The sequence below is a fragment of the Oncorhynchus masou genome, chromosome 1, assembly GCF_036934945.1.
Source record: "Oncorhynchus masou masou isolate Uvic2021 chromosome 1, UVic_Omas_1.1, whole genome shotgun sequence".
NCBI classification, from domain to species: domain Eukaryota; kingdom Metazoa; phylum Chordata; class Actinopteri; order Salmoniformes; family Salmonidae; genus Oncorhynchus; species Oncorhynchus masou.
The window spans coordinates 75,602,169-75,616,489 of record NC_088212.1 but is presented as its reverse complement, the minus strand read 5'-3'; the positions used below and the strand labels follow the sequence as shown (position 1 = coordinate 75,616,489).

At 42.6% G+C, this 14,321-nt stretch overlaps 2 protein-coding genes across 2 annotated transcripts; both read right to left on the bottom strand.

Annotated features, from left to right (window-relative positions):
- Nucleotides 1–2,989: 2,989 nt before the first annotated feature.
- LOC135550756 (growth arrest-specific protein 1-like) lies at nt 2,990–6,239 on the bottom strand. The gene has a single exon (XM_064981850.1). It carries the CDS (start codon nt 5,155–5,157, stop codon nt 4,408–4,410), a length of 750 nt encoding a protein of 249 aa, XP_064837922.1. The 5' UTR covers nt 5,158–6,239; the 3' UTR covers nt 2,990–4,407.
- A 2,061-nt stretch (nt 6,240–8,300) lies between these two features.
- LOC135504140 (complexin-3-like) lies at nt 8,301–13,920 on the bottom strand. Its single transcript, XM_064922494.1, has 3 exons — nt 13,763–13,920; nt 9,307–9,394; nt 8,301–9,043 (listed from the first exon to the last, which is right to left on the bottom strand). The coding sequence occupies exons 1-3, from the start codon at nt 13,918–13,920 to the stop codon at nt 8,819–8,821; spliced, it is 471 nt and encodes a 156-aa protein (XP_064778566.1). The 3' UTR covers nt 8,301–8,818.
- Between the last annotated feature and the right edge of the window lie 401 nt (nt 13,921–14,321).

Sequence of the window (14,321 nt, the reverse complement as noted above, 5' to 3'; positions counted from 1 at the left end):
GAACCATGGTGGTGGCAGCATCATGCTGTGGGGTTGTTTTTCAGTGGCAGGGACTGGGATTCTAGTCAGGATCGAGACAAAGATGAACAGAGCAAAGTACAGAGAGATCCTTGATGAAAACCTGCTCCAGAGTGCTCAGACTGGGGCGATGGTTCACCTTCCACCAGGACAACGTCCCTAAGCACACAGCCAAAACAACGCAGGAGTGGCTTCGGGACAAGTCTCTGAATGTCCTTGAGTGGTCCAGCCAGAGCCCGGACTTGAACCCGATCGAACATCTCTGGAGAGACCTGAAAATAGCTGTGTAGCAACGCTCCCCATCCAACCTGACAAGAGCTTGAGAGGATCTGCAGAGAAGAATAGGAGAAACTCCACAAACACAGATATGCCAAGCTTGTAGTGTCACACCCAAGAAGAATCAAGGCTGTAATCTCTGCGAAAGATGCTTCAACAAAGTACTGAGTAAATGATCTGAATACTTATGTAAATGTGATATTTCTGTTTTAATTTTTAGTGCATTAGCAACAATTTCAAAAAACAGTTTTTGCTTTGTCATTATGGGGTATTGTGTGTAGATTGATGGGGGGGGGGGGGGGAACGAACGATGAATCAATTTTAGAATAAGGCTGTAACAAAATGTGGAAAAAGTCAAGTGGTCTGAAAACTTTTTTCCGAAGGGACTGTACTTGTAGTTCGGGTTGAAATGTAAAGCTTGGTAAAATAACATTGTGGTCTGAGTGTAAGGTTTCATGGATGTCTTAGTGAGTCTGTCACTGCCTGTTGGAGGCCTACTGCTGTCTCCTGGCCATATAGTCACCATTTGGTTCCCTCTCTTGAGGACACAACTGGCCCGTTTCTATAACGTAAGGAGAGGAAGCCCTAATGTAGTCCAGGGTAGCAGGGCGTGTAGAGGACTGGCATGAGCACCAGTAGAGATGGCGGTATACGCTATAAGGAGATGCCAAAAAGTTGAATAGTCAACCACTATGCCTTTTACCACTTTGACCCCCTTACCAACCAACCACAGCCCTGTGGCATTGTGGGTTTAATTGGCTTCCATTTCAGTTCAGCTCCATCATGAGCACTTGTTCCCTTTCCCCCTCTCCTGGGTCTCTATCAGCCTCTGTTGGTACTCCTAATGGGACGACGGTGGAGCTGTATTGACATCAGCTAAAGTTAGAAGGGGGGTTAATCCGTAAGGAACTAAGGACCTCACAACTCTCCTACCCCCAAACACACACACATCAACCATTCACCGTGGGTAGACTGCTATCATGAATAGAACATTGTACAGATGAGAGACAAAACTATCCCCTAAATCCCTGTGTCACCCCCTCTCTTAGACCTGGGGGCAGGCAGGGGTTTGTTTCAGAGAAACGTTGAATAAAGATAATTTAGAAAATGGGCTCCAGCACACTGCAGCCTCTGTAAATCCTCCCTCTGCCGTCCCCCACTCACCCCAAGGCTCCCCTGCTTCTGTTTGTTTTGATTTTGTTCCCAGAAGCTGAGTGGGGGATTTGAAGGAGGGTGAGTTAGAGTTGGACAACTTTGAGATGCATGGCGATGGTTAGACAGATTGGCTGAGCCAAGTTAGGAGGGTCTTACCTCAACTATACAGAATCCCTTTCCCTCCCTTCCGCTTCTAAATGTACCAGTGAAACGCACTTTTGAACAATCTAAGGACTGTCTGTTAGGCGTTACATTATTTTCTAAACAAAATACTTGCTCGTAAGTAAGCATTTCACTGTGAAGTCTACACGTTGTATTCGGCGCATGTGACCAATCAAATTTGATTTAGGTGAAGATAGGAAGGGGACAACTTGGTCAGTCTATTGTCAAAGGAACTATGAATTGAACACAGATTTCCTGTCATGACTTCAAATTCCACTTATCTTGACTCATTCAAACTTAATAAATTACATAACACTTCCATACAGTTTGTTAAGGACCTGTAAATAAATAATTATTACTATGAGCTATTTGTGCCAAGGATTTATATTTACCTACTAACCTGCCTAAAACGTTATTAGCAGAATTTAGGAGATTAGTAGACACAAAAACACCCATTGCATTCTCACTGTGTTATAAAAATGATACATTTAATAATGTGCTATATTTCCATATTATTTCTCTGAAAAGGTCATTGAAGACCAAGAGAACTGAGAAACTCTGTAAGGCAAAATGATCAAATGCACAATCCTGCATTCTCAAGAGTCGTGACTGACCTTTTAACACTGACACAGAAAGTGCCATTTACACACAAGTAATTAGGCACAATTTACCAGGAAGCAGTAACTTAAAGCTGAAATGTCTCAACGAGCACAGAGAGTCCTGGCCTTCTCTTCCAAATAAGATGTATTGTGCAGCCAGACACTTAACATTCCTGCTTGGGTTTCAGTTACACTGGGCCTGATCCCTAAAGTATTACACAATGCTGGTATTATGAGGGGTACACAGCAGTCACACAGTTACTTGTGGTTTCAGCAGCCACAGGAGACATTCATTTAGATTCAATCACCCTGTTCTAGGACTTGATTTAATATTGTGTCAACAAAATACGTGTCTCTAAAAACTTTTTACAAATTCCAGGGAAGATGGATGATATGAGAAGACAATAGTAGTGAGAGGTCCTGTTTTGTCTTTTCATGTAAAAGTTGCTATTGCCAGGACTACCAGAATTGCAAGTGTATCATTTCAAAGATCAACGCAGTAGATATTCAAACCGATTCAATGTCTGTTGGTCCTTTAGCTTTGCTTGACAATGGCACAAGTTCACATTCAAAGGCGACACGTGACTTTGGAGCCTGATCCAAAATGACATTTTTCCCTTATTGAACATTCCAGTCTTCTCTACTTCCAGCGCAGTTACATTTGCCTATACTTTAAGTCTGATAGTTTTGGTGTGATGTTTAATTTAGTTGGGGGTTGGGAAACATTCCTACGTTTGAATAACATACAGGATGTCAAATAAACAGTTGGACTTTTTGACTCACACTTAATCATTTTATTACATAAATTATTTTCCATATATAAAAAGTATCCATTATTTCTTTCCACACTGGTTGAGATGACAAATCTACCTGCAGAATTGTTTCAAAAACATTGTTTTTGTACATGTAAACTACTGCCATATTATTCATGAGGTGGTGTATTGACTGCAAAGTCACAATGGACAAAATTGGACACTAATTTACAGCATTAATATATGACATAAACATGTAAAACATAAATTCCTTTTTTTATGTATATAATTTAACATCAACATGACAATTACATTTCCCTATGGACCAGCATCTACCCAACAAGGTGGAATAAAAAATAAATGACATTGACGATCATAACAAAAACAAAGATTAGTTTAGAAAAACTTCAAGTGACATCTTGTAAAGATAATTACAAGACACGGGAAGGATTAGCTTCATTAAAAAATAATGGAATAACTTCTTAGCTTTTTCCCTTCTTACTAAATATCTTGGCTAACTGTCAAGCATGTTTCTGTCCTGGAAAGGAACCCATTACACTTTATATGAAATGAATAATAAATTAAACTAGGCCTATTAACAAGTAGCTTATGTACTGCTGTTCATAGTAATAAACTGGTATTTCTTATTTTTTTCAGAGAAAAAACACTAGTGCCTCTTCTTTTGTCCATATAAGTCTATCATAAGCCCACATTCATCTTGTAGAGGCCAGTCTATAAGGAGAAGGGTGACTTCTTGCTTTCAATAAAGAAAGGGGGTCCCTAAAGGGGGAGAGTGGGGGGACATTTTAAATAAAACTATCAAGAGTGAGGGATGTGTCATGGGGGGTAGGGGGGCTTCTGGAGAGGCACTTCAGCTAATTTAACTATGCCTACTTGATTCCAAACCCTTGTCTGTTCACTGGCAGTTCCCTACAAATATTTGAAGTGTGATGGCTGCAACAATGCAGAGGCCCCTAAAATAGAGAGGAAAGCAAACAGAAACTGGACTGGTCCAATGTTTATCCTAAGTCTTAATAAAGCCACACTCCAAGGACCATTGAGACGAAACTAAACAAATAGGCATAAGAGCTTAAAAGGTAGCCCAGAAGTAATGGATGCAATGCCCAATGATGAGTATTGTCAAGTTTGGTTCACTTCTCCCTAAACAATCACTTTATGGATCTTTACACTCCAGAACAGTTTCGACCTAGGATATTTCATGAGTAGCCTAGGCCGAGTGTGCAAACTGAATTGGTGGCCTGAATGTCCTGACCATTCTTGTGTCCCAGATTAAGGCATCACATCAAAATATGAAAAATCAATTAGGCCCATAGGAGATTACTAGAAGCAAATAGTATTCGAGTGCTCATTAGATTGGACCCGTCCCCGAGCAGACAGTACTGTCTGTCCAACTGAGAGGTCACAAAAAGAGGTCACATTCATTCTCAAAAGAATATCCGTGCAAAAGTAATGCATAATAAGGCCATATAGCTCGACAGCTGCGAGGAACTAGAATTTGAGTTAGGAGGATATATCTCCTCTGTTTTCGATTCATAGTCTTCATCCTCATACATATCGTCCATATCTGCCTGGTCTGAAATAACACTGTGGTCTCCAATCTGGCAAAGTTTGCTCATGTTCTCTTTGACTACCTCACAGAACGGCCTTTCCACCCCGTCGCACACACACTGGTTTAGTAGCATGCCATTTGGGATGAATAGCATCTGTTGTATTGTGGCCTTGCACCTGGAGGAGCATTTCCTGCCATTGAAGAGTTGCCCACAGTAAGACAAGTAGGCTGTCAGGGAGGAGTGGCAGCCGGTGTCCTCCTCACAGCGTTGACGGGCCTCTGTGCATCCTATCCCCCCCGCGTCTCCAGGATACCTCCGGGGGAGGCATGGCTCAATCGCCCGCTTTGCATCCCTACACTCCATGTCCTGACCACAGTCACACCTCTCGAGGTAAGGACCGTTGCGGGTGTGATTCAGTCTTATCAACGCGTTGATACAGTGGCTGGGGCATTGCCTCCTGGTGCCTCTAATGTTTCCTTCACAGGCGGCTAGATACTGGCTGTATGCAAGCTCACAGTCTGCCTCCTCATGGCATCGGAGCAGGGCTTGCCAACATATTAACTGGGCATCTAGCGCCAACAGCACCGATGAGAAGAGCGCCAGAGCGCTGCACCAACTTTTCATGCTGGAGAGAGCTCTAGTTCGACGATGCGCACATTTTCCTCCAGTTAGTGCGGGACAGCCAAGTCTATGATGAATTTAAAACGTAATGTAACTAATAAACCCATTTAGTATGAGGCGTTTATGGTCCAAACATAAATATTTTTAGTAGGCATTCATGGTCCAAACATAAATGTGTTTAGTAGGCCTAGCTACAAACCTAAAGATGTCCCTCTGTCTCTCCAATACACGCTTGACAGTTGTGGAATAATAGTCCGTTTTTTGCTTTAGAATTAATCCAGTCTGGGACGGATGAGTAAAAATGTTGAAATCCTTTGCATAGAGTCAGCTACGCAACAAAGCAACACTATCCCTCGCAAATCTGTCACAGTCGTGTCAGTAAAAATTTAACAAAAAGTGACCACATGCGCAGTCCAAAGTTCGGACACCTACTATCCACATTTCGTGCCCTCGTTTGAAAGCATAACTCTTTAGTCTTGTTTTTCAAAATATGTCCAACTTTCTTGGCTTTAAAAAACGTTCATATTTTCCATGTTCCATTCCATACTATTTTGGTTGAATTCATTAGGACTGCCTCTTCTCACTGTAGCATTTCCTCTCGCTATGTGTCTTTGTCCCCCTCTTGCAGTTACGCTTCACGCTTCGTTAATCTTTTCCCCACAACACCCCTCCTTTTCCAGAAAAAGAAAGGAAAGTTTTCCTTGCCCCTCTCCCATTTACAATCCTGGTCAACGATTGGTCGTCATTGAGGAGTTCGTGGGACTCATTTCTATAGCAACGTAGTTTTTGGCAATCTGCTCGTCATACAGGATAAATAAAATGTTTATAAATTTAATGAAACTCACGACCTGTGTGGTCCCCTTTACAAAACACGTCAACGTTTGGGGAGGTAGTGAGTGTGGGGCGCACACAAGCCCCCTAGCAGTCGACAGAAAGCATTCCATTGCTAGAAGCTCACATCTGCACCCACTGCTCCACTTTTAAGTGCAGAAAAAACAAATCTGTTCCTTTTTAACGATAACTCGAGGAGGGAAACCTCTATGAAAACCGTCGCACAGTGAGGGGTTCACTTAAAGTTCTACTAATTGTCGCCCTGTTCACTCTCCCTCTCGCTCTTCTTTCTAGTGAGTTTTTAAGCCCTGATTGATAGAACAGAATGGAAGAGAATAGTATTTTCTGGGCCGTTTCACCCCAATTGTGTCAGATTGGCCATGCAGTGGCACAGTGTCTTTCTAGGCTGAAGATTGTTCACGCCCTGCGCCTATCAATAGAGGTGGGTTTCAGCATCAATATATTTTACAGCTCTCCCCTTTCACACCGCACTTGAAAACTACCAATAGCTCAGGCTTCTCTGCTATTGAAATGCTAACTAACGTGTTTTGAAAAAAAGCGATTGGAAAAACCCGTAGCGACACCCGGGCTGTCTAGAAATGTCACAAAGCAGTTTCTGGCTGGCTTCTCCCTGAAAAACACTGTACACTTTTGCAAAAAGCCATTGATTCTGCCAGATGGCTGAGCTTATTATCAGACTTCACTGGAAGGTAAAGTTGCCACTAATAATGGTTATAATAAAAAATAATAACATCATTATAAAGGTTAACTTAAGAACGTGGTTATAACAATGGTTATAACAACTGTGACATAATCATTTGGCCTTTCAGTATTGCAATGATAATAATTTCATGATAATAATCAGGGGCTAATATGGATTTTGGATTAAATTCCGTTTGTCTTGAATTCAACAATCACTAATCAACAAACATTCCGATGACGTTGTATTTTTGTCTCCACCTAGTGTTCAGAACATTAGGTTTTGGTTTTATAGCATCAAACGATGGCTACTGTAAATTATATGTTAGAAATCTTCCGTCCTGGAGTTTCTGACCAGATGGTCAGACTGGCTGGAAAACAAATGGAGAAACATGAAGCATACATCATAAAAATCTGTTTATTATGGTTTCAACAGTCAGTCAAAAATCAATACGTTTCATACGGCATTGAACAACAAAGATGATGTAAAAGAAGCAAAGAGTGGACAGGAAACAGAAACATCATGAACAACATGTCTCTTCCTGAAATATCATCATGAGATCAACCTGAATCACCCCATAGGGTGACTGTAAATGAAATGATGTATTTTTGTTGGCTTTATAGTATCATTGCAGGTCACACACTTTAATACAGAGAGGTATGTAAGAGGTGATCAGGCTCTGTAAGACTTGAGTAAGAATTCATTATATTCACACTTGTTTGTTTTGCTTCATGGAACTGACGAGAAAGCACAAAGTAGCTATCACATGAAACAAGCTACTAAGGCATGTTCACCATCCTTTCTTCAAATGCAATTACTGTAATGTCACGAAAGGACTGTTCAACTATTACAAGACATGAACCACTGCATTTAAGAAATATATACTGTATATTACTGTAATTCAAATAAGGTTGACAAACCCCTCTCCTGCTCTCACCTGCGTCTTTATTTAGTGATACAACAACAAATCAGACAAATATCAAGTACTATATGTTCATATATGTTCATAGTATTGTGTACTTATTAAACACTATGACCAGCACTCAGCCAGAGGAAGACATTTTCAAAGACAGCATTTGGCATATCATAGCGTTTAAACGACACCAAACCACCAGCACAAAACAACACTGAGATGGAGAGGTCATGGTCAATATGAGGACAGGTTAAAGGCTAGAGTTGAAAGGTTAGATGGGTTGGCATCACAGAGGACGAGCTGTCTCTTAGCAAGGCCCCAACGAGTTAATGACCATAGACTAGATGGACAACAGAACAGGCTAATCGCAAATACATTTACACCTGCGATAGATATAACAGACATTTGGTTTGTAATGTACTGAATGTGGTCCCAAGACAAGAAAGTTTGATTTAGTCTCACACTTAATATGACTAGTTGATATACTTTGTGCCATTGTCTAAATGGTTTTCTGCGAAGGGTCTTTGGCATAAGACTATTACTCTGATTCCCCCACAGCGTAGACAGTGTTTACTCTGTTTCCCCCACAGCGTAGACATTGTTTAGTCCGATTCCCCCACAGCTTAGACAGTGTTTACTCTGATTCCCCCACAGCGTAGACAGTGTTTACTCTGTTTCCCCCACAGCGTAGATAGTGTTTACTCTGTTTCCCCCACAGCTTAGACAGTGTTTACTCTGTTTCCCCCACAGCTTAGACAGTGTTTACTCTGATTCCCCCACATCTTAGACAGTGTTTACTCTGATTCCCCCACAGCTTAGACATTGTTTACTCTGATTCCCCCACAGCTTAGACAGTGTTTACTCTGTTTCCCCCACAGCTTAGACATTGTTTACTCTGATTCCCCCACAGCTTAGACAGTGTTTACTCTGTTTCCCCCACAGCGTAGACAGTGTTTACTCTGATTCCCCCACAGCTTAGACAGTGTTAACTCTGATTCCCCACAGCTTAGACATTGTTTACTCTGATTCCTTGGCCAGGAGCTGCTGCAGTATGTTTGTGTATGTGAGGCAGTGTTGACTGTATGTGTGTGTATTCAAAGCAACATGACTATCAACGTTTGTACATGATCATAGATCATATCTTACACAGATCCTTTGTTGTACAGATAAAGAGAGTAAGGGAGGGAGAGAGAGAGCAGGAATTCAGTCAGCCAGCCAGATCACATGAGATTGCACTTCTCAGCAGACTGTTTGAGGTCTTCCAGCGTGGCCTGGGCCTTGTCCTTCAGCTGGTCCATGTCCACATTCTGGATGTTGGTCAGCTGGCCCAGGACAGACGTTTTGGACGCCTCCTCCTTGTTGTCATCAGCGATCATCTTGGCTAGCTCTGTGGGCAGCTCCACGTCATCCCCCGCCTGCTGGATCTGAGTGTCATCCAGCTCATTCTGGGTCGCACACACAGTGGAGACAGACACACACACACACACACACAGGCCAATGGGAGAGGGTGTAGGGAGCGAGGGCAAAGGAAAAGGAGAGGAATGAGATGATTGAGACATAAGGAGAAAAGAAAGAGAGTACAAACAGAGCACATTTGGATGGTGTTTTTGCTTCAAGGACACAACCTATATCTGACCCTGTAATAACTGTAATAACATGTAGTAAGAAAATGCTTGAATCAAATATGCAGAATCAGTAATGGATGTACCTTTGGCAGTCTGTATTTGTCCCGGAAGTGACTTCTAACTGTTGCCCGCTCAGCTTTCTTCTGTGCAAAACTAGCATCTCGTTCCTGCCTGGGTTAAACCAGAGAGAAAATGGTTAACAGCGGATTAAATAGTGTCGCTGCATGTAAACACACACACACACACACACACACACACACACACACACACACACACACACACACACACACACACACACACACACACACACACACACACACACACACACACACACACACACACACACACACACACAACGTCTGCAAAGGTGGGATAATCTCAAGGCATTACTCTAATTGATGCTTCATAACAAACGCCTCCTTCAGTCCACCTCCATAATTAGACGGAAGGATTAAGGATTTAACAGCATTAGTGGCAATGTGAGGACAGATGCTATAATGATAATTTAATTAATCCATAAGGCTTTTTGTAATGTCAACATGTCATGGTCTTTAGTATGGAACGTTGTTAGATTTGTTTAGTAATGTGATGTATCACAAATGCACAAATTCATTGGTTACTATTAACCACATAGCTCGGCCATCGCAGTTAGAGTGTTGGGCCAGTAATGAAAAGGTCGCTGCTTCGAATACCTGAGCCAATTAGGTGAAAAATCTGCCGATGTGCCCTTGAACAAAGTACTTAAATCTAATTTGCTCCAGGACGCCATAGTACTATGGCGACCCTGTAAACAACACATTTCACTGCACCTATCTGGTGTATGTGACGATAATAGATTTTTATACCACTGTGGATCTCATAGTGAGGGCTGAAACAAAAGAACACAGGGAGCCCTCTGCTGAGCTGCACTCTGACTCAAGAGTCCATGCCAACAGAAGGTGGACAAGCAGCAGTAACACCTGGGGGTAGAGGAGGAGGGAGGGAGAGAGAGGGAGAACAACAGAGAGAGGTTTTGCTCTCGCAGTCAGATCCAGATGCAGTCTATTGCCGGTCCACTGCTCAACTGGGGAATTATATTCAGACTTCTGGGATGTAGAGCAGCATTGACTGACTCACTGACTCACTGACTGACTAGCACTCACCTATTTCTACAGCTGCTAACTTAGTGAGCCCACAGAAACCTAGGATCACACCACTCTACAGAACTATACACCTTCCAACCTAGAACCTAGGACGACACCACTCTACAGAACGTTACACCCTTCAAACCCAGAGCCTAGGGCAACACCACTCTACAGAACTCTACACCCTTCCAACCCAGAGCCTAGGACAACACCACTCTACAGAACTATACACCTTCCAACCTAGAACCTAGGACGACACCACTCTACAGAACGTTACACCCTTCCAACCCAGAGCCTAGGACAACACCACTCTACAGAACTCTACACCCTTCCAACCCAGAGCCTAGGACAACACCACTCTACAGAGCTCTACACACTCTGAACCCAGAACCACACCACTCTACAGAACTATACACCCTCTGAACCCAGAACCTAGGATTACTCCACTCCAGAAAATGACTGACGAGCACACCTCCTTTTACAGCTGCCAAACCAGTGAATCTGCACAACCTTGGATCACCTCACTCTACAGCACACCCAGACACCACAACACCCCATCACCATGTCCTCTGCCCTACACCACCATACAAATATCATCATACTGCAAGCCTTATGTTGAGGTCAATCAGATATTTATACTTCACCACCACGTACAGCAATACTGCAATACTACCCATTTGGTAACTCCAGCAGAGGGCAGACAAGAGACAGTTTGTGTTTTCCGTGGCAGCCCTCTTAGTATTACTCAAATAATCTTTGTCCCTAATTTTCCAATAATCAGATTGAAATAGATTGAAAGATTGAAAGACAAGACTAGACCTACAACTTGCACAAAACATTCCGAAGCAGACTCCATGAACCGAGGTGACGTCACGAGACCTATGTGATCATGCCAACAGTGTGGTCTGATTGACAGCATGACATCATAGTGCATACATACAGTATTGTAAATAATGGCATGATACATGTGCATGGCCAATGACAAGGTCATATCCCTATCATTCATGGGATACAGGGCCAACCCTGGGCATAAGCAACATAGGTGTTCGCCTCTTGTTATGTCAGTCACTGACAGTCACTCAATTAGCCCATGTCAGTTAATATGTTTTAATTGGTAAATTAGTCTGCCCAGCTATCTAAACTTGTAGTAATCATGGCCGAATTACCAACCGAGCACGAAGGGTGATCTCCAGGGGGTCCAATTGATTTTGTTAGTCACTCTCATTCAGATATCATATTAACATGGGAAAATGCATGTCAAAATGTATAGAATTTCAGGACATTTGCTTTAAAATTTTACTCTTTTCTCTCCGCCCATTGGAAAAATGTAGAAAACTTGCTTTAAAACTCCAAAATGTTCTCTCCACTGTCAAGGGGGGGGGGGGGGACTAAAATGTTTTGCCCGTGGGCCCCCCCAACCAAATCTCGCCTTGGTCCCCCAAAAGGCTAGGGCTTGCCCTGAGTGTACAGAACATTAAGAACACCTTCCTAATATTGAGTTTTTTCCCCCCTCAGAACAGCCTCAATGCGTCGGGGCATGAACTCTACAAGGTATCGAAAGCGTTCCACAGGGTTCCACAGGGATGCTTCCCACAGTTGGCTGGATGTCCTTTGGGTGGTGGACCATTGTTGATACACATTGAAAACTGTTGACCATGAAAAACCCAGCAGCGTTGCAGTTCTTGACACAAACTGATGCACCTGGCACCTATTACCATACCCCGTTCAAAGGCACTTAAATATTTTGTTATTCCCCTACACCCTCTGAATGGCACAAATACACAATCCATGTCTCAATTGTCTCAAGGCTTAAAAATCCTTCTTTAACCTGTCTCCTCCCTTTCATCTACACTGATTGAAGTGGATTTAATAAGTCACATCAATAAGGGATCATAGCTTTCACCTGGATTCACCTGGACAGTCTATGTCATGGAAAGAACAGGTGTTCTTAATGTTTTGTTCACTCAGTGTATATTCACAGTGGTATTACTGTTATATTGCCCACTATGAATGAACATGAGCATGTAAACCACCACACAGCAGCACATAAGCCAGCTCTCTGTGACAGCCAATGGTAGAGCTCCTGATGGCACTGAGATGACGAATCTTGTGTCTTCTCCTCTCAAGGGCATCATATAACCAGGGGATGTCATTGTGACTACTGTGCCTGATAACATGATTATATATGACATGCCACTGCAAACAACCCCATTCCAACAACCCTATTCTCCTTGGATTATACAGAGCACTGACACCAGACTTTGTGCTATGATCTATTGTATGGCGGTAGCCACATTATAATAGCCCACCTCCCCTGAATCCCAGTGTAATGTATGATGGTATGGGTTTGAGGTCAAAGTGGGCTGTGGACAGTTGAGGCTAGTCTCTGAGGGGAGTCAGTGGATGCTCCACCATGTCTGACATGTCAACAGTAAATAGGCTGTTTGTCCTGGAGCCTGGAGATATGTGACCTTAAGCCAGGGTAGTGCCCTGTAGTAAAACCCATTTCTTTTTAATGAAGTATACTTTTCATATAGATACAGGTGTGTGTGGAGGCACTGTACATGGTAAGACACATTTCAAGGGTATTTTTTTCACAGAACAAGATATATGTTCAGATTTATTAGCTTTTGTAGAGTCATCTGTTTCAAACCTTGAGGACATCTTCTCCTCTCACATATGGGAATTTGAAGTAAAGTCAATTAAATTATCAGATGTTTTATGATATGGACAGAGGACAGTCTATGGCTATGGCGATGGGTTTCTTTGTTATACCCAGATAAAAATACATTTCAAGATCAGAGATACTCACATCAGACTAATTTATTCTGTTGAGGTGTCTACTCTTTGTGAACAAAATGAAGATGGAGGCCTACATCACAGGGACATGCATGAAAAGGGGGGGGGGGACTATTTGGAGAGCTCATTGAGGATGATATTCAAAATGTTACATCAATACATTTTGAGATAAATTGGACATAAAAGTAACTGAATTCATGTTCTAGAATGAATCTGAGGACAATTATCAACCTGAAGCATTAGGATATGCCTATTGGAAAACGACTCCGTTTTACAATATAATTGGGCATTAAACTCAACTGTGATTACTTACACATTTTTGTTTCTAGTCTAATGCAAGAATTCCAATGGAAACCCGTTCTATTTTGCCTAATTCTTGAAACCTGAAAGAAAACTAATTTATCGAGTGTTGCAGCTACGTGGTGAGCTCGGGAGCACGCCGTGGATCCCACTGATGCGTAAAATAGTGCATGGCGCACTGGGGCTAATAAAGGCACGCGCTCAGCTGCGTCTTTACATTGGACATTACACATAATAAACGCCGCTTTATAGTACGCAACCCTTTCAAAATCTATAGGCTATTCAAATGGTTCGAGAAACTTGGGTTTGGTCTTACTTTTCCTCCTCTAACTGTTGTTGATATTGTTCAAATTCCTCCTGGGTCATTCCTGCCGCTGCGGCTTCCGATTTCTCTCCTTCGGGCTTTTCCTCAGTCAAACCCCCGGTCAGGTTCTTCACATGCCCTCCCACCATTTGTTTCACCATAAAAGCCATCTTTTTCCCAATTAAGAGTCCGTTAACTGACCGGGTCAGAACGTGGACCTTTGATGCGCTCTTGATGAAAGCTGAGTAAATCAATGTATATCCACCGAAGTGTCTCAAAAATATATGGATAAAGTCAATACAATCATCCAAATGTTTTACTCTCGACCCTCAGTCTCGCACCGCTGTGAGGGAAAGAGAACCTACGCGTTTCAGCACCTGTGCCAGTGGACAGCTCTGCGTTGAGGGTGGAGGTTAGCAAGAGAGGACGTGGCTGCACAAATATCTGAGCCAATAAATTTGACTCTCAACTCTACCAATCGTGTTTTTTCCCCCAAACCCAACCCCCACTCCCTCTGCCCAATCCCACGGATCGCTGGATTAAGCGTGCGCTTTCACGATGCGCCCTAGCA